At 33.9% G+C, this 21,051-nt stretch overlaps 1 protein-coding gene across 2 annotated transcripts in view; it reads left to right on the top strand.

Annotated features, from left to right (window-relative positions):
• LOC137657725 (liprin-alpha-1-like) overlaps positions 1-21,051 on the top strand; it is a 142,746-nt gene that overhangs the window by 56,001 nt on the left and 65,694 nt on the right. For both annotated transcript variants that reach the window (XM_068392170.1, XM_068392171.1), the window contains exons 12-15: positions 1,720-1,925; positions 9,460-9,570; positions 9,845-10,031; positions 11,620-11,703. In XM_068392170.1, the coding sequence (XP_068248271.1) occupies positions 1,720-1,925; positions 9,460-9,570; positions 9,845-10,031; positions 11,620-11,703 (588 nt within the window). The remainder of the gene's footprint in view (positions 1-1,719; positions 1,926-9,459; positions 9,571-9,844; positions 10,032-11,619; positions 11,704-21,051) is intronic.

Raw genomic sequence — 21,051 nt, forward strand, 5'->3', positions numbered from 1 at the left:
ATTTACTGTATATATACAAGTTCTACCTAATTTATCATTGTTGTATGCAGTATCCGTGATGGAAAGCCTATTTGAGAAATAATTCTATGTCAGTGAAATCAAATTTTTTCCACACAAGCCCATTTGAGAAAATGTAAATACACTCAGGTGATTATGTCGTTTGATTTCTAGCTACCGCTCTCAAGTTTTCTTAATATATGTAAAGAAAATGTTATTGTAAATAATGTTTTACTTATTGTATCCTTAGATGAACGAAATCAATCCATTTCTATATCATGTTTTTCCTACATACAAGGCCCAACTATTGCGTTATTAATGTTTCTTCACCAAACACAATGAACGAACGCATTTACAAACATGGTTAATAACTAATAACTTGAATAGCTTCTAGTAAAATGTATGAAAACTTTGGTAGTCTATAACATTGGTATTTGTCCAATATTTATTATAAGATGTTTTGAATGAGTTGGGAAATTACATATGCGAGCCAAGCTGAAAAACTGTAAACAAAGTCAGCTGATTCAAACTACAGCTTTGGAGGTTGTGCACACATGAATAAAAGGCCTTCTTAACATAATTTGCATACATATTCTAACCGTCATAATAATAAATAACAGTTTTCATACATTTACCTAAAAGTATTGGTATTAATAGTTTCACCTGGATGTATAAATGTATTCGTTTGTTTGTTGTACAGTAAGTGGTGTTGGAAAATATAAAATAAAATAAAATCCTCTTTTAGTGTAATAAATGAGAAAAATGTAATATTGAATTGGCTTTATTTTGAAATTTTTTAATTTCTAAGGATATAATAAGTAGAAAAAAAAACATTGTAATAACTCCTCTACATAATAAAAACTAGCCAATATACAAATGGTTAGGTAATACAGCAGTCATCTTGTACTACAGATATGAGGTAAATTAATTAAATTTTGCCTTAGTGTTTCACCTCATCTCATCTAAAGGTTATATTATACCGTGATAAATACGTTATTTACAATTATTTACTTATTTTGGAATGGAGGAGGCAGGAGAGGGTAGGTGGAACTTTTCATATGAAGACATTACGTCGCAAGTTGTGTTCATTTCCATGTCTGGCAAATCCAGTCTGTGCCTCCTGGTACAGGGACAAGTGTCTATATCCTTTACAATTACAATTAGTATTCATGATATTGTGATAAATTCTCACAGTGTGTGTAAAACACTGCAGTGAAAAATCATACTGATACGAGTATTTGTTACAAATTTATTCTAAAAAAAGCAAGCATGCACAGTCTCTGATATCCATAGTAGAACAGAAACACACTTTATGAAATGAAACATAACAAGGACTAAAAGAACATATGGAAGACATTTAAGGATAAAACGAGATGGTTAAAGAAAAATACAGTTCCTTTATGTTTGCAACATTTCATCCATGGAATGTTGTAAGCCAAAAACCATTGTAACCCAAAAACTTGCCCTTTATTTACATAGTGTGTACATGAGCCTCATTTAGCTTTTTTAAAGACATATGTTTAACAATATTTAAGCCCTTTATAATTTTAAATGTATGAATGTGGGTGAATTATGTGCATGGTTCTATGCATGACTGTGTGCTGATCTCTGTGAATTCTTGTTAATATTATTATTTAAAATCCAATAGCTTTCCCTCCCCCAGTTCTTTGCCATATGGCCCAAGTTTCACACATCCATTCATGTCATATTTTGAATTTCCAGCCAGGAGCTGGCTGGGAATTGGGTGGGAGTCACATTCCTCAGTCATTTAGTGGTGGCGAAGGAGCCGATCTCTCAGATGGAGAAGCCGAAGATGCTGAATCCATTTTTTCCCACATGGATATGCTTTCTCCATCTCACCACACAGATGCTCAGACACTAGCACTGATGCTTCAAGAACAATTAGATGCAATTAATAATGAAATAAGGTTAGTAACAGTAGAAAAGCCTTCCTGCCGTTTAGATGGGGATAGTGCAAATCTTGTGGGGTTGATGTTAAAATGTGAATGTAGTTATTTTTATCTGCCACAGCAATCTTGCCTTTGGTCTCTCACTCTGCTTAATTGTTCAGTATGTTTCACTGATTATTTCAAGTTCTTTTGCTAGCAAAGTGCCTTTTTTATAGTTTCTGTTTTGGAACACTTTTATTAGCACCTTTTGTCGGCTTCACCAAAATTCTCAAATTGATGATAAGTCTCGGTGACCTTTGGATAACTGAAGGTATGTTTGATCTTTAGGACTGTGACAGGATCATTTATTTATATGTTCCTTACTCAGACTGTGTAGCTATTGATATATGTTTCTTCTTTTATTTATTTGTTTTTTTATTCATTTCTTTTTGCAGTTTTTCGTTTTATCAATTTCCACTGAGGTTAAGTTCCCAACACCCCTTTCAAGAAATGGGGCAGTTGGTACTCTTTGTCATCAACGCACAGTATTATTAGTTTATTAATACCCTTATTAATGAAAAGCCCCATAATATTATCATTCCGGAATATTATTATCTATAGTAATGAATTGTCACATAATATGAATAGTTCAAGTATCTTAAAGTTGGTGAAAATTATTCAAATACTATATTGCGTAATTTTTCAGTCTTAAAAGTGAATTATACACAGTATTATTAGTTTATTAATTCCCTTATTAATGAAAAGCCCCATAATATTATCATTCCGGAATATTATCTATAGTAATGAATTGTCACATAATATGAATAGTTCAAGTATCTTAAAGTTGGTGAACATTATTCAAATATCAAATTGCATAATTTTTCAGTCTTAAAAGTGAATGATAGTCTTCCAAGGCATTTATAAATGACCTTGTAATACAGAGTTTCTTAGTAAATGAAATATGCCAATTACAACTCTTGAATATACAAAAGATATCTGTAAAGTGGCACTATGTATTTCTTGTTTTCTGTTTTTCTCTAATTTAAATAACCAGCTCTATGAAATTGTGTTGAAATTTACCTGTATTGAAGTTTACAGACTTTGGAGCTATATTTTACAACTCATAACTAACTTGACAGCAGATAAATATGTTTACCAAGTTCCATGAGAATCAAGAATGCTGTCCAATATTCTGGTTATATTATTATTATGATAGATAATTTTATGATTTTCTTTTTTTTTTAATAATTATTGATGGGTTCCGTTATCCCTTTTACCCCCAGGCTATTTGGAAATTTCCAACCCTTAACCCCCAGGGGTTATTTTTTTTCAAGCACATTTTGCAGTATATATTTTTGAAATTGCTCTAACTGCCTTAATTTTTGTCCTAGAGAGGTCAGGTTGGTCTCATTCTCTTGGAAAATGCCTGAAGTTTCTCAAAAAATTATCAAAATATGCAAAAAAAAATTTTAAATAGCAGATTTTTTCAAGGACGTACTGGTACGTCCATGGGGGTAAAGGGATGAGTTTTGTGAAATGTACCAGTACGTCCTTTGGGGGTAAAAGGGTTAACAAATTCATGGGTAATGAAACTTTTGAAACTTGATAAACATGACAAACTCCCAAGTTTTTCAAGTCGTGAAATTGAGTTTAATATTTGCTGCATACTACATTACAATTTCTTTCTGTCGATAATATCAATATAGAGATCGTTGGTAGTGCAGAATTATGTAGACAATAACAAAATACTGTATATATTCTTAAGACAATTTATTTTCAAGTTAATTGGTGTTTGGTTTATCAATGAAATTTACCACCATTGCCTTTCTTCAAACTTTTAAGACCTGAAAGGTTTGGTTATATGTTAGATTAGCATTATTTTCTTTATTCGATGAGGTAATTTATGAAGAAGTCATAACCATGACATGTAAGCTAAATAATTCTGTGAAGTGTACTTGAATTTTAGAGCCTATTTACAATATTTTGAGTTTTTCTTCCAATCAAAGTAATTTACTTAATGATTTAAACTCACATTGCATGTGGGCAATTTTCTCTTCAAGAAATATGAAAAATTATTTGATGAAAGAACTGTGAAAAGTTTGGCTTTATAATTTCTATCTTGGCATTGAAAAGAAATTCTTGCTATGTTTCTGATGCTCAGCATTATTTTAAAGTGCTTGTAAAAATACCGTTGATGACAGAATTTATGTATTATTTTGAAGAGTTGGTTAGCTTAGGGTTTAACTTTTGATTATTAATTTACTCCTTAACAAGAAATATTTAATGTTACTGCAACTGAAAAGATAAAAATCTTAGTAGTAACTGAAAGCAGAAAACATTAGGTAGTAACTGAAAGGCAACTATTTGCATCAACTCTCAAACCCCTGATGGACTTGGGTTCAAAACCAAGAGTCTAAAAACCTGCCTGTAAGTAAGAAGGTTACTAGGACATAGGAGCAGAGCTCGTAATGCCCTGCATACGTGCCAATTTTTAGTGGATGGGAGGCTGTCACTGTTTCGTGGCGAGAAGTGAAACACGTGGTTTTTTATGGATGCCCACACGCGAGTAAAAAATTTTGTAGTGTGCGGGGATTCATGGAAACACATGCGTTTCAATTCTCATCACGTGACAGTGGCAGCTACTGTCCTCTGAAAATTCATGTGTGGTGGGCCCCTTAATCTTTAGAATTTCCTAGCTGCCAAAGGTTTTAGCAGACAACTCGAGCATTGCCAATAAGAAATTGATATCCAATTTCAACTCTCAATATGTCCAAAAATACCTTATTAGTTTGATTCCGTCTCTGAATCAAGTATTGAGAAGACTCCCGCTGAGGTAAGTCGAATGTTGGATTCTAAAAACTGACTCTTGCATTGAGTTTTATTTACAGCAACTTTCTCACTAACTTGCATTTTCTCTCTCTCTCTCTCTCTCTCTCTCTCTCTCTCTCTCTCTCTCTCTCTCTCTCTCTCTCTCTCTCTCTCTCTCTCTCTCATATATATATATTTACAAGTCCACAAATCTCAGTCAACTGAGGAAGGGACAACAAAGGACTGTTCTTCGGCTGGTGAAAAACAACTACAAAATTATTTTAAATTATTTTTTGTAACAAAGGCAGCTGAGACAGGCCAATAAGATGACCAAAAAAAATATAACAAAGGGAACAGTTTAAGATTTATGGCATGTTTGGCAGTTCTTAACAAACAATTTTTTTTAGAACTTTTGTACATAGATGAGTTTGTTTTATTTCATCCTGTTTTTATCCAAAGAATTTAGCCAGTTTCTTAGATTATTTCTTTAAAAATTCTGGTACGTTTAATGCTGTTGTTAGGTTTTGTCAGTTTTGGTGTGGCTTTCAAAAGATATCTGTACAGTAAAAGAAAATATTTAATGGTGTTGAAAACATCTTAGTTTGGAATGTTTGATCATAAAATTTGCATGAAGTATTTTAGGTTCCTAGGAATGAATTTCAGGTTTATCTTTTTTTTAATATTTTTTATATTGTGTAGAAAATAAATATTTCATAGAGATCGTGTGAACATGATGGTTATGGTTTGATTTTTTTCTTTGCTTTTAATATCACTTAGTAAGATATTTTCAGAGATTTCTAGGTTTCCCATTGCTAGAACTTATTAAAGATGTATTGTTCATTATTATTTAATTTCTTGTAAAGTTACTATCCGATTGCATACATAAAATTGGAGATACAGTAGTTAAAATGTTGAAAAGTTTCTGGAAAGGAATTCCAGAGATAGTTCAAAGTCTAGTTTTAGTTTTGATGCTAATTCACTTTATCATTGGATGCTATAACTTAATTAGTGAAATCATTATTTGAAAGAGTTATGCCATTGAGAACATATTTATATTTTTAGTAGAAATTATATGTACAATAGTTGATAACTTAGGCAAAATTATGCTGCTGGTAAATTAGTGTTTAGCATCTTGCTTATCGGTAATTGCATTATATAAAACTCATGAGGAGAATGGTGAACATAGCAAGCTCAAGGTATTTTTAAACCAGCTGTAATAAAAGAAGGTACGTAACGGCTATAGAGCATCATCAGAAATGTCAATTCTGCAAGAAGAGCACTCAATTACATAAAGATATTAGGTACTTACATAAATTTATAAGATCTTGATAAACCATAGCTACAATTTTCTTTGATAAACAAAGAACTCATTATGAAAATGAAAGGTTTTGAGACCAAAAATCACTTCATATTACCTTTAACAGTATTCTAAAGTAGGTAAACATAGGGATTTCTACAAGGTAGTTGTCTTGACAACACATTGTTAATTTTGGTCATTAGGAAGACCCCATATAAGTTACACCTTGTTTTAAAAGATATTCACCAGTGCTGTAGATTTAATAAAATTGGGTAATTTATTTTGCCATCAGTACTATGCGAGGAAAGGTTTGGTCAGAAACCCATAAAGAAATTTGATGGATCATCAATACAGTGTTTATTTATTTATAACATGTTTGTAATGATTTAATTAAATTAAAACTTAATTATTCCTATTCCTTATATCCAGCCCTTTGAGAGTAAAGAGTTTTAGCTCCATAGTCTGATTAAAGTATTTTTTATAACAATCTAACATTCGCCAATGATATCTAATAAAAGCTTATATGCTAGTTCCCTAAAAGTTTAAGTTGATACAACTAACTGGATTTGAGTTATGAATTGTATATTCTCCTAAAGTTTGGTATGACCTGAAGTGTAATATCTTTTGAGTGCTCTATAATGTTAATTAGAAACCAGTAAATTTTCCAAGCAGGAGACAAGCACAAGGTGTCTTTTCTACTTTATAAAGAATTGTTTGAATTTAAAATTTGTTTTATTAAATTTGTTAGAATATTTTTTCCAATTTTATATTCAAAGTCTGCTATGTAGTTAGTGTATTGAAAAGAGGAAAAACTTCTCACTGTTATTGAACAGTGGGTACATAATACACATTCTTGTGGGTATATACTACTCTCTCTCTCTCTCTCTCTCTCTCTCTCTCTCTCTCTCTCTCTCTCTCTCTCTCTCTCTCTCTCTCTCTCTCTCTCTCAGTTTTGACAGTTTTTTTTCATCAGTGAGCCTTTTTTTCTAATTTTTCTTTACTTTCTTTTTTCTTACAACAAATTTTTTCATTGCCCATATCCTCTATTTGCACATTTGTATATGCAGTTGGGAAGTTGCGGACAGCTTGGAGGTGTATGGCTCTCTGCCCCTTGGCCTTTTCAAGAAGGTTCTATTAAAATTTTGTACATCTTTGTGCATCCAGATGATTCTCATTGTTTTACTCTTGACTTCAGCATTAGTGGTTTTTGGATTTTTTTCAGACTTAATGTTTCCTTTAGTTGTGTAGGGGGCCCAGTTTCTCCATATGTTCCACACTCATCTTAAGATAAAGAGAGAGTTTATTGCTTGTTTTAATGAATTGGGTACTCTAGCACTATTCCTTTATAACAACTTAATAATTTTCATCTGCATTACCTGTAATAATAGGAAGATTGTTCATGACATATTTAGCAATATAAGAGGTTGTCTCTTTGGTGTTCTTCTATAGTGGGTTAATGTAGACTTGACAAGGCCATTACTGATACATATTATCTCTTCAACGATTCTATTTTTACAACCCTCTTTATTAGACTTGTCTCCAAAATCTGTTTACAACTATTTGGACATTTTCTTTATGAGGCCGATTTCTTCAACCATTAATGTTATGCCATTTGAGTTGTCATGCTGATTCTTTACTCCTCTTTTTACTAAATTTTCTATCTTTATCTATTCTTTTGGAGGGACAACAATTCTGACGTAATTAGAACTGCCGCAGAGGTGGGGTACGCTCTTTTGATAGGAACAAGTTGGTGCAACCAGGATTGCACCATCGAAAGTGGTCATCTTAAGATCATAGGTTGTATGAAAAACATCTTTGGTTATAGAATACTTTTCCTGGTGATGACGGCAACAAAAATATAAAAAAGTTTAGATAGAAACTGGATATCTGTGTATTGTTCTGGCAATTTCAATACAGGTAGTCTTTTAATTATATGAAGACTACTCATATATGATTTAAAAAAGGATACTTTCTCTTTTTCTAATTAATCCTTAGTTTCTGTAGAGAGCAAACATTTCAAAATATAATAATTTTTGTTTGATTTCATTGCTCTCACTTTGAAAAACTAATTCTTGAATGTTTGGTTTAGCTGTTAATTTGGTGTACATTTTTTATTTATTTCCAAGTGTATTTGAGAGTAGCCATTTTACTTTGAAAATGAAAGTTTAGTCCCATATATCTCTGAATTTCAGTTCAAAACATGATATTCTCTTGTATTTTGTTGCGGCAGTATTTTGTTCATAACCTCTTTCTTTTACCTATTGAATTTACAGCCACTTGTGCTCTGATGTGTGTTGTAAATGTAAATTATGTATTGTCCCACATTGTTTAAAGAGATGAAGTCACAGTTGAAATTTGAATAAGTATAGAAAAAGTGGAAAATTTTCAAAAGTCAGCTTTTTGGAATAAATGTTGGTGACCTATTTCTTGTGTACTTGTTATTTGCATCCTATTATGTGCTTATTGCAAATAGTATAAGCTTATAGCTTAACACACAGCTATTCTGTGGGTTTATTTTTTAACCTTTAATGAATTCCACAATGGCCAAATATCTTGGATTGTGTTTATATACTTGTCAGAAGTAAATAAGCTTCTGAGATATATCTGTATTTAAATGATTTCTGGGCAAAATCATAAATTAACTTTTGCTGAAAAATTGATCTTTTTTTAATTGCTCAAGTTCCATAACCTTTAGGCTTTGATCATTAAGTTAATTTTCAAAGAAATGTAAATATAAATGCCATTAGGCAGTTTTCATTAATGTTTTAAATGATGTTCTTGTTAGCAGAAGTAGAATGTTTTTAATTATTGTCATTTACACATCTCATCATGTAATTATACATTCCAGTTAAAATGTGTGTTGATCAAGCTAATATCAGGACCAACCTATAAGTACATTTAAAGTCTGGCTTTTTTATTTTGATGCATTGTATATTTTTATGTAGCATAATGTTATTCCTTCTGTTGCTATATAAATTATATTAGGGTTACGTAGTATGTACCTGTCTTTTTTTTTTTTGCATTATATAAGATTTAAAGAAGCTGGCTGTTTGTTAATTTCATTTAATAATAGAAATTTGCAATATATAAGTTCACCATGGTATGCCAGTCCAATGCACTTACAAGTGCTGAGAAATACTGCAATTTAAGTAATTGTCTGAGACGAATGGCAGGGTTTCTTGCTGTAGATAGTAAAAAAGGGATATGAATTCCATGCATGGAAATATCACATTTGATGAAGATTGGTTTAAATTGGTTTGATAAAATGTTGCACTGAAACAGTTCTGCATTATGCATTGTCTTTCTTTTTTGTCATCACTTATGCAACTTTTTGATTGGCTTGATTACCTGATCTCCAGATTTTGGCAACATTTCTCTCTTATGTTAAACATTAAATGCTTGGTGTTTAATTTCTTTTTTATTCTTGTTTGCACTGTGGTTTTATCATTTGGTCTTCCTCTCATGCAGCGACCTTATGGGGGGGACAAGAAGTTCTCTGGGGGGGACTGAGGCTTATTGGGGTATGATCTCACCCCTTCCCCCCGCTTCGTGGGAAACCCTGCCAGAACAACAAAGCAGGTGCATCAGTCAGTCACACTTTCAATATTAGAGTAATTTTTTCATATACTTTAATTTCCTTTTCTTTTCTTTTTTTTTCCAAAAAAGTGGTGATATGTGTGAGCTTGATATGTTCGCAAATTATTAGCTTCTTGTAGATTTCCATTCGCTTCTGGACGTCTTTGAGAAGATAAATGCATTATCGTATGATCTGTTTTCCCTTTCTTTTCCTGCAAATATTCTTTTTGAAAGGGAGTGCCTTTGAGAAGAAAGCTAATTCTTCTATATATTACAGGTTAATTCAAGAAGAAAAGCAAACAACAGAGGCTCGAGCTGAAGAACTGGAATCCAGGGTTGGAAGCGTCGAGCATATGATGCTGCGTGGTCGATCGCTGGAGCGCCCCTCACCTCCCATCTCCGGTCGATCTACTCCCAAGTCCCACCATTCACCATCGCGTGACTACTTACAAAAATACCATACGGTGAGCTTATTTATCAGTCAAAATCATTTTATTTAGAAATGAATTTGATTCAGAAGAAATGAGATTGGGAAAATTTCCTCACATGTATTGAAAGTACTTAATGAAGTAGGATTTGCCTGTTTTCTAAAACTTCCCCCGTCTTTGAAGTAATTATGTGATGGCTGTACCTTGTCTTGGATGTTGGGATGAGTGTTATGTTAATAATGAAAATGGAGATACAGTAGTTCTTTAGATAAGGCAATCTCATTACTTCTCTTACTGTGCATCTCTGCCCTGCAGTATAGTGGTGCTTTGATGCATATTCAGTCTTAGATGATAGTATTTTTGCATGTTTTTTTTTTAAATGAGAGATATACCATATCATGTATCTTAAGAGTACTGTATATGTAATATATGGGTAGTATTTTTCACCTTTGTTTTGGCCCTAAGCACATGATTTCCATCAGCACCTGCTGCAGTTGTTAAAAATGCACATGATCAAAGAAAGAAAACCAAAAAGAAGAAAAACAGCATGCTGCAGTTCCCTGAGGGAAGTGACCAAAGGCTGAGAAGTTTTATTTTTCAATTTTGTTGTACACTAGAATTTTGTTATATTCATTCAAAATAACTTTTGATTAAAGTTAGTCTTCTATTATTAAGAAAATATGATTAGCCTTTGCTTGCTCTCCATAACCCAGAGGTGTGCTCATGCAATTAAATCTTTTCCATGATGACTGTCTAATTAAAATGCTCTCAAAAATACTCCCTGTAATTTTTCTTCAAGTATGGTTCATATTACTATGCTTGAGGTCTTGAAGTGATGAGATCAGTGTTCAGCAGTGAGCCAATCAAGTACTGTATTTAGATCCCCTTTTTGTGCATGGAAAAACTTCTTATATAAGCACTTCTTTTTCCCCCATTTTAAAAGCTATGTCAGCTAAATGGTTATGGCTTTAAAGTAATCTTAATCAAGAAAGAATCTCTAGGGTATGTAAAAGGTTATGAATTATTACTGATTTACCATTTGTATTTTAGAAGCATTTTGTATTATATGATATGAGCATAGGTTTCAGTGATTGAGTCACATTCACAAGTTACGCATATACTTTTGCTGCACTTTCCAGTCATTTTATTTTTCCAAAGAGTGACCCAAGTGGTTCAGTCAATTTAATATTGTGAAGATTGGTCATTATATCATAATGTGGCGATGAAATGTAGGAGTTGGAAGCCAGCCTTTGAGTGTGACTTAACTGAAGAATCAGTCAGTGATAAGGGTTTCTAGTTCAGTTAGTTATTAAAGGGAACTGTTCAATAATGAGGAATGACTTTTTATGTATTACTTTCTTCTTGCACTTTGAGCAATTCATCAACACAGCTTGCTTATAATTGCGGGATATTGTAATATAAAATAACAATTGCTCCAATGTTTGTGTGAATGTATGTGTATGTGTGGAAGTATGTATGGTACTTGAGATGGGCAATCTTCATCTCTAGAAGCACTCTCACCCTGTGAACTATGAACCTTTTCTGTTAGCAATTAAAAATATTATTCCTTGGGAGATGTGGCATCATTTCTTGGGAATTTCTTACGGTGTTGGTGTTTTAATAGGCCCCGGCTGGCATGTCTCCTTCCCATATGTACCAGTACATGAATGACCGACGGCTCTCGGGGGGATCTCTGCCCGGCTCCCAGGTAAATGATACGCCCCGCCCACCCACAGTGACCCCAATCTTTCAGCCCTTTCTCAGATTCATCACCAATTCGAATTGGTACCTTTCTCTCTGTCACATTGCATATCTTGCACCAGCAGTCAATCTTTATAAAATATTTTAGGCTGATTAAAATATCCTTTGTTGATTATGCACTATGTAGTCTTGTTTCTAAACTTGCACTCCTTCCCTTTCACTTGGTATAAGTATTGCAGGTTTTTATTATGGCTATTGTAATCATTATGTTGTTCAAGGAGTTTTTATTCTTTCTTGTATTAATCCTGACAAGAACTAGTACTTTTTTAAATTTTGCTTCATGGAAAACATGTTAGTAGGTTACGTATTTGGTGAAAAATGTAGCCAGTTTTGAAAGATCACTTGGTTAAATTAAGACTATAATTTTTAGGACTCTTTTGTTCTAGACTCAGATTATAGCCAGCCTCATTTGCAAAGTCACTTCATTGTCATTATCTTTGCACATACAGTATATTTTACAGAGTAACTTATTTTTGGTTTATTTTAATTCTGTTGGGGAAAATTCTTTGTGCTATTACATACGTACTTGAATAGACGTTATGAAATGATTCTATGTTTTTAGATAAAAATTATGAAAGGGGCATTTGAATATTCAGAGAAATCATTTTAGTTATAGATTGTTATGACTGTCAAATTAGTTATACTTGAAAAGCAGGAAAGGTTTGAAAATTTTTTGGCAACTGAAGCAAATTAATTTGTATAATTTCATATAACAGTTGAATATTTAGTATTTTCATCAATTGTGATATCAACATGAAGCAGCACATGGCATTTCAAGGTATTCAGGGCATGCGATACTCTTGGCTGTGAACCTAAGTCACCAAAGTGTTTTACAAATTAAGAGGAATTCTTAAAACAACCATAAGTTATTGGAATGCATAAACTTTACTCAAATTTTTGTGAGATTGCAAGTAGGAACAATTGTTGTTTAATCGCAAGATATTCTGGAGTGAAGCTGAGCTTTGATCCATTTTGTTTTTGGTAGGAGGAACTCAAAACTGTCTTTTGTAAAATTTTAATGAACATGGACAGATTCGTTTAATTCCTTGGAGCATTAGTCACAAGGATTACCTTCTCTGGGCCTTTTTTTATTGTTTAGATAGTTAGACGTTAGATTTCTTGCTAGTTTAACTGCATCCATGTAAGACTTACCCAGCTAGCAAGGCATAACATTCAATCTGAATATAATCTATCCTGCTTCTAGTGGGATAACATTATAATAAATCTAGGTTAACCTATCCTCTTATTGAATGATGTCATCTTGGCCTGAGGATTGCTATCTTTCAGGTTTCTTCCTTCCTTCAATTTATTTGACTGCTTCACTCAATTACTCGTATGTTAAAAGGACTAGTAGTTTTTAAACTGTCTTAATTTCTTAATTCAAACATATTTTATGTTATGAGAGACTGTATTAATCTTTTATCTTTCACTGAAATGGTCTTAAACTAGGGTGTAAGAGGGGATTTGAATGTGGGCACTTTATCATTACTAATGTTTGTATGTAAAATAGATTCATTTTTATAAAAGTTAAATGGTTTCTTGACTGATCCATTGTTATAAATTAACTTCAGTTGATTTTGGAACAGTGATGGGGTTACTAAAGGCTAAGAATGAAAGAGACGCTTTACACTTTGAAGCTTATACACGCATATGCTGCACTACACAGTGCACTATTATTCAGTAGATCTTCAAATAAATGCCTTTCTCCTGATAAAAATGTGTTGAATGTAAGTCTTTTTTAACAAAAATTACTCAAGATACCAGAGATATATGTCATGAGGTATGTACGATAATATTTTCAAAGAGTGCAACATTATTTATAAGTATTTCTTCATTGTACTTATTTTTAGAAAATAAAATGTTTTATAAAGACAAACACAAAGCCTTATGAAGGATTATGATACAATCTCTACTGTAAAGAATTACAGCAACATGCAGAATTTTTTACATTTAAGAGTTTCATTCTAATACTTGAACCATACTAAATAGAAACTGTTCAGTGGAAATATAATCACATTTCATAGGAAAACATACAGTGCCGAGTTTTCATTTATTGAATATTCCAGTAATGCCAAGCATGTTGAGACATGGTGATTTGACCAAGTGGCACTTCATTCAAAAGATTAGTCTCGCCATCTGAGGTACTGTCGCTGAGTTAATAGGTGTGATGCAGTCTTTAGTCCTAAGTCTGCTACAAAACCAAGTACATACATACATACATATACCAAAGGCACTTCCCCCAATTTTGGGGGGTAGCCGACAACAACAAGAAACAAGACAAAAAAAGGGGACCTCTACTCTCTACGTTCCTCCAGCCTAACCAGGGACTCGGCCGAGTTCAGTTGGTACTGCTAGGGTGCCACAGCCCAACCTCCCACATTTCCACCACAGATGAAGCTTCATACTGCTGAGTCCCCTACTGCTGCTACCTCCGCGGTCATCTAAGGCACCGGAGGAAGCAGCAGGGCCAAGTGGTAGCAGCTTTATCACAGTCTAAAGTTTAGGCAGCCACCAACAGCAGTAGTTGTTTGTAACAAGTCTTATTATTGGGCTCTCACCTCCACTTAAAAACTATTCTATGTAGTTCGTTCAGATCATTTTTTAATGATTGATGCTTGATTCTATAATCAGTTGTAAAAGAAGACCGAATTAGTGGAAGGGGAAAGTGAGAGGGAAACAAAAAATTATTACAGGAAGATTTTAAGATGGAGTTACTGGAATGAAATTCCTTTTTATGGTAACAGTCCCTTGAAGAAGCTTGAAAAATCTTCTCCAATACACTTCTTTAAAGTGTGTTGTGCCTGTGCTGGCATAAGGCCAACTAAATATAAAGAAACCATAACAGCCTTGTCTCGGTAAAGTCTGTAAATGTGCCTTCTTCACTGCATTTTATGGGAACTCAAAATAACTGTTCTTGACATCTGGAGCTGAAAAAACAGCTGCCAATAAGAAAAAACAGTACTATAAACAAAACATAGACTACAGAAACTATACACATAGTAACAGATTTAACATTCCCCATTGGAGTGCCAGATCATACATAAGCCTTATACACCAGAACAAGGTTCAGTCATAGTCCAAAAGCTGTATGTGTAGGAACAAATGAAGCATCACCCTACCAGAACAATAAGCCCAGCACAGACAGCAGGCAGTACATATGTGTTGTCCAAGGTCTGATGGAGCTGTTGCCAGAAGTGCAACAGGCAAAACAGAAGCTGAGAGTACAAAAACAGGTGAAGTGATTACCCAGTAACAGCAAGCAAACCAGGTGCTCCATGTGTAGCAGGAAACACGGAGAAAAATAGGAACTTAATGTGCAGAAATGGGTAAAGTAACTGCTACCTTAACAGGAAGCATACCAAATAATCCTAGCGGTATCTAGGGGTTTGATCATAGCAGGTGGAATTTTAGCAGTTGTAGGACCCGAAAAGATAAATAGCAAAGTTTATCTTAGGTGGATTAGTGGAAGAGGAAGTGATTAGATTGGTTGTCTGTATCAATGGTAACAGGAGCAGCAGGAACAGATATGAAGGCAGTAAGCAAAGTTGTTGGAAGAGGTGCAGCAAGCATCAATTGAAAACAGCCATTAATCAAGTAATAAATTTTTGACGAGGCTCTTCAATAACACTAGGCATTAAGGTCAAATTGTTTTCTAGCAAAATTATAGTGCTGGAACTTGAGCTGGAGCGACATTGGCTCTTGGAGAGAAGGCGTGGCAAAATCAAGTATGGAAACAACCAGGAGCGAGGCCAAAATCTAGACCTCTTGTAAGCTAGAGGAACATTTAAATTGAAAATGATTAAAGATATTAAAGAAAAGCAAAGGAAAATTAATATTTTGTTTAAAGTGCTAAGTTGAGATAAATCTTGTGCTGCTCTTAACACTGATGAAGAAGGCATTTGCAACCTATGCTATGAAGAAGGCATTTGTAACCTAAAGATAAGAGTCTGAAGTATCCATATGAAAACTTTCATTTCAAGCTACCGTATTCTGCTTCTTCTGTCTTCAAACTTGAGTTGATAAATCTAAGAATTTAGCACTGCAAATAAGGGTAATTGTTAGCCTGAAAAACCAAGGAGAGATTTGGGTATTCCTGATGTACCCAATATACTTTCATCCTTTTGCTTCAATGTGCCATTAAAGTTATTAGAAACCCAATCTAATTTAATTCTTCCTGTAGGCCTCCAATGCTGTGTAATAGAATATACAGTATGTTTTCCATTATTTTATTAAATAGTTCAATTGTCTTCTATGTCAAAGTTATGAAAGAAATGGTCATGAATTAGGTAAATAGTTTACATGCAATTGTTTACTGGTTTCAAAATGATTGTGTAGTAACTCTAAAGTCATGACTTCTCAATAATTGATAAAGTCATTTATCGAAAGGCTTATGCTGGACATGTGATGTTATACCAGTTATATGTAAAGTGTCGGATCACTCGTATGTTAGACTTCAGATAAGAATTGTTTTATGTTTGATCAATGATCAGACATTTACACACCTTGTTTCACTCCCTCGGGTTATTGCTATGCATGCCAATACCAATTGTCAATCCTACTCTAGCCAGAATCCTGTTTAATTGTTGTTTTTTAATATGCTCTTAACAATGAGTCCTCTCTTCTTTTTTGACAAATACTTAGTGACAAAGAATCACATGCTCAGATTGTGAGTATCTAGCATTGCCAGGTTCTTTTCAAAATGAGACATTATAAAGGAGAAAGATCATAAATTTTTTTTCAGTGGATGTCCTTCATCATATCTATTGTTATTTATTTTTTTTAATTACATTTAATGATTAGTGATATGCTGCTGATTTTATCCAAGTGTTTCTGAACCAGATCATAGAAGTATTTACCCATAAGACATTTTTTGAGGTCTTATTCTTTAATGAGTTGTTTGATTAAAATTTCATAACTCGGGAAACATGAAAAAAGTGCTGAGAGAATTGAATTTTTAAAGCTTTCACTTTTAATTATACAAGGAAATGAGTACTTGGAAATGAAATTATCTTTAGATTGGGAAATTAATGTTTTTAAAGATAAACTATAATGCAAATTAAAGATTTTTGTGGGGAAAATTTTGAAAGTACTGTTTGCTCTAAGAAGGATAAAAATTGATGAATCGTGCCGTGTGTGTGAATCATGAATACAATTTCATTAGGGTTTAAGTTTGGTTAGCCTGTTTTTAAGGAGTCACAGCGAATGTACTAAATAGTCTTTAGAATTTACTAGCTAGGAATTACCATTTGGTTTTTGATCCAGACATTCATACATTTTTTACTGCCATTAAGCTTTAGGGGAATTAGCAAGCATTTATTTTTTATAATTAGCTAGACAGTGCAGCATCTAGTTACAGTAATTTGTTTGTTGAGTACAACAAATGGCTTTGTAGCACCAATATTCTTCTTGATTATTATAAAAAAAGTGAAGTCACCAGTTTTGTAAGTTCTCCTTTTAATTCTTCCCATGAGAAGGTAAGCTTTGGCATGGAAATTTGCTTTATAGAGAAGAACGTAGACCTCTTATGTGTTTGCCTAGAGATCACTTAGAATTGATAGATAGCTATTGCACATATAAATACATGTAAATGTAATCGATTAACATTGAATGCTTCATTTTATGAGCTCTGTTAATATCTGACTTAAAGTATGATATGTTAATTTTTTTATTGTTTCATAATTAACTAATTTCGGTGTCTTTGTTCGCATTCTAACTTTTAATCAGGATTATTTTGGATGTTCTCTTTATGTTCACTTTTAAATTATTGTTGTCTAGCTTTAAAGGGATTTAATTTCACTATCTTTATGTACTTTTGAACAAACTATATTTCCACACTTATGTATTTTTTGTATACTTTAATGTTGAAGTTAAAAATTTCATAGGTTTGGATAATTACAAATATATACATGAATCTATCTTGGGTTAATCCAATAAATTATCACTGTGTAATTATTATCATATTGTTGCTGATTGATGTTACAATCCCTCATTTTTATGCTTCCATACACCAAAATATTCTAATGCTAATTTAGACAAAACCTTTCAGAATTACGTGCCGTATCAGTGATGAGAAATTTCCTTTTACCTGTAACAATATATTGATCAGCAATAGAAGTTTTTAAAAAAGTTTTGCTTTAGTAAATACAGACCATTGACCCATGAAATCTTATGCTTCCTCTGAGAGTGACGAGATGAACATTTTTTGTGAGGAGGAAATTTCTTTTTGTCCCATCGGACATTATGATATCCAGATCTAATTCTTGAAGGCTACAAAACCAAGAGTTCCAGTATAAAATTCCTGATGGTTGATGTTCGGACTCTTTAATATTCCATTATAGAGGTAAATACCCCAACTAGTAAAAAAAAAAATTCGGAGAGCAAAACACAATTTTTGGATGGATTTGAAGGTTAACCGGAAAGCTAGTGCTACCCCAACTAGTAAAAAAAAAAATTTGGAGAGCAAAACACAATTTTTGGATGGATTTGAAGGTTAACCGGAAAGCTAGTGCTACCCCAACTAGTAAAAAAAAAATTTTTTCGGAGAGCAAAACACAATTTTTGGATGGATTTGAAGGTTAACCGGAAAGCTAGTGCTACCCCAACTAGTAAAAAAAAATTTTTTTCGGAGAGCAAAACACAATTTTTGGATGGATTTGAAGGTTAACCGGAAAGCTAGTGCTACCCCAACTAGTAAAAAAAAATTTTTTTCGGAGAGCAAAACACAATTTTTGGATGGATTTGAAGGTTAACCGGAAAGCTAGTGCTACCCCAACTAGTAAAAAAAAAATTTTTTCGGAGAGCAAAACATAATTTTTGGATGGATTTGAAGGTTAACCGGAAAGCTAGTGCTACCCCAACTAGTAAAAAAAAAAAAATTCGGAGAGCAAAACACAATTTTTGGATGGATTTGAAGGTTAACCGGAAAGCTAGTGCTACCCCAACTAGTAAAAAAAAAAAAATTCGGAGAGCAAAACACAATTTTTGGATGGATTTGAAGGTTAACCGGAAAGCTATTGCCTTGCCTGATCAAAGTGGGTCTTTTGTAAATTTTAGAGGCAAAATCTCCTTAACATTTATGAAGATTTTTTGTCAAAGTGGATCAAGAGAAATTACATATAATAAATTTCTTAAGAGAGCAGTTGTGCAGAGGGAGCTCATTTTTGTATTATTTATTAGTATTACTTGCTAAGCTACAACACTAGTTGGAAAAGCAGGATGCTATAAGCCCGAAGGTTCCAACAGGGAAAATAGCATAGTGAGGAAAAGAAATAAGGAAATAAATAAGCAAGAGAAGTAATTAAAAATAATTAAAACTAATAAAACAAATCCATATTTATTATTATTATCATTATTACTAGCTAAGCTACAACCCTAGTTGGAAAAGCAAGATGCTTCTGTATAAGCCCAAGGGCTCCAACAGGGAAAAATAACCCCTTGAGGAAAAGAAACAAGAAAATAGATAAACGATATAAAAAGTAATGAAAAGTTAAGATAAAATATTTTAAAAACATTAAGAACATGATAACATATTTGATATCCATCCATATACCAAGGCACTTCCCCCAATATTGGCGGGTAGCCGACATCAAACAAATAAAAAAAAAAAGAGGATCTTTCCTCTACGCTCCTCCCAGCCTAACGAGGGACTCAACCGAGTTCAGCTTGCACTGCTAGGATGCCACAGCCCACCCCCCATTGTTATCCACCACAGATGAAGCTTTATAATGCTGAATCCCCTACTGCTGCTACCTCCGTGTTCATCCAAGGTGACCAGAAGAAGCAGCAGTGCCTACGGAACTGTGTCACAATCGCTCGCCATTCATTCCTATTTCTAGCATGCTCTCTTGCTCCTCTCACATTTATCCTCCTATCGCCCAGAACTGTCTTCACTCCATCCATCCACCCAAACCCTGGCCTTCCTCTTGTACTTCTCCCATCAACTCTTGCATTCATCACCTTCTTCAGCAGACAGCCATTTTCCATTCTCTGAACATGGCCAAACCACCTCAACACATTCATATCCACTCTAGCTGCTAAATCATTTCTTACACCTGTTCTCACCCTCACTACTTCTTTCCTAACCCTATGTACTCAAGATACACCAGCCATACTCTTCAGAAACTTCATCTCAAACATTATATTTCTGTCTCTCCGTTGCTTTCATTCCCCACAACCCCAATCCATACATCACAATTGGTGCAATCACTTTCTGATACAGTACCCTCTTTACACTCATGCCCAACCCTCTATTCTTCACCACTCCCTTCACTGCCCCCAACAACACTTTGCATCCTTCATTCACTCTCTGATGTACATCTGCTTCCACTCTACCATTTGCTGCAACAACAGACCCCAAGTATTTAAACTGATCAACCTCCTCAAGTAACTCTTCATTCAACATGACATTCAGCCTTGCACTACCTTCCCTTCTCGTACATCTCATAACTTTACTCTTGCCCACATTAACTCTCATCTTCCTTCTCTCACATACCCTTCCAAATTCTGTCGCTAATCGGCTAAGCTTCTTTTCCTAATCTGCAACCAGTACAGTATTATCTGAAACAACAACTGATTTACCTCCCATTCATGATCATTCTCGTCTCATTTTCAATCCTCATCCAAGCACCCGAGCATTCATCTCTCTCACGACTCCATCAACATACAAGTTTAACAACCATGGCAACATTACACATCCTTATCTCAGCCCCACTCTTACCGGAAACCAATCACTCACTTCATTTCCTATCCTAACACACTCTTTACTACCTTAGTAAAAACTTTTCGCTACTTGCAAGAACCTTCCACCAACTCCATATAACCTCATCACATTCCACATTGCTTCCCTATCAACTCTATCATACGCTTTCTCCAGATCCATAAACGCAACATACACCACCTTACCTTTTGCTAAATATTTCTCACATATCTGCCTAACTAAAAATCTGATTCATACATCCCCTACCTCTCCTAAAACCACCCAGTACTTCTAAGATTGCATTGTCTGTTTTATCCTTAATCCTATTAATCAGTACTCTACCATACACTTTTCCAACCACACTAAACAAACTAACACCCCTTGAATTACAACATTCATGCACATTTCCCTTATCCTTCTTTAGTGGTACAATACATGCACAAACCCAATCTACTGGTACCATTGATAAAAAAACACATATTAAACAATCTCACCAACCATTCAAGTACAGTCACACCCCCTTCCTTCAATATCTCAGCTCTCACACCATCCATACCAGGGGCTTTTCCTACTCTCATTTCATCCAGTGCTCTCCTCACT

The sequence above is a fragment of the Palaemon carinicauda genome, chromosome 18, assembly GCF_036898095.1.
Source record: "Palaemon carinicauda isolate YSFRI2023 chromosome 18, ASM3689809v2, whole genome shotgun sequence".
Taxonomy (NCBI): Eukaryota; Metazoa; Arthropoda; class Malacostraca; order Decapoda; family Palaemonidae; genus Palaemon; species Palaemon carinicauda.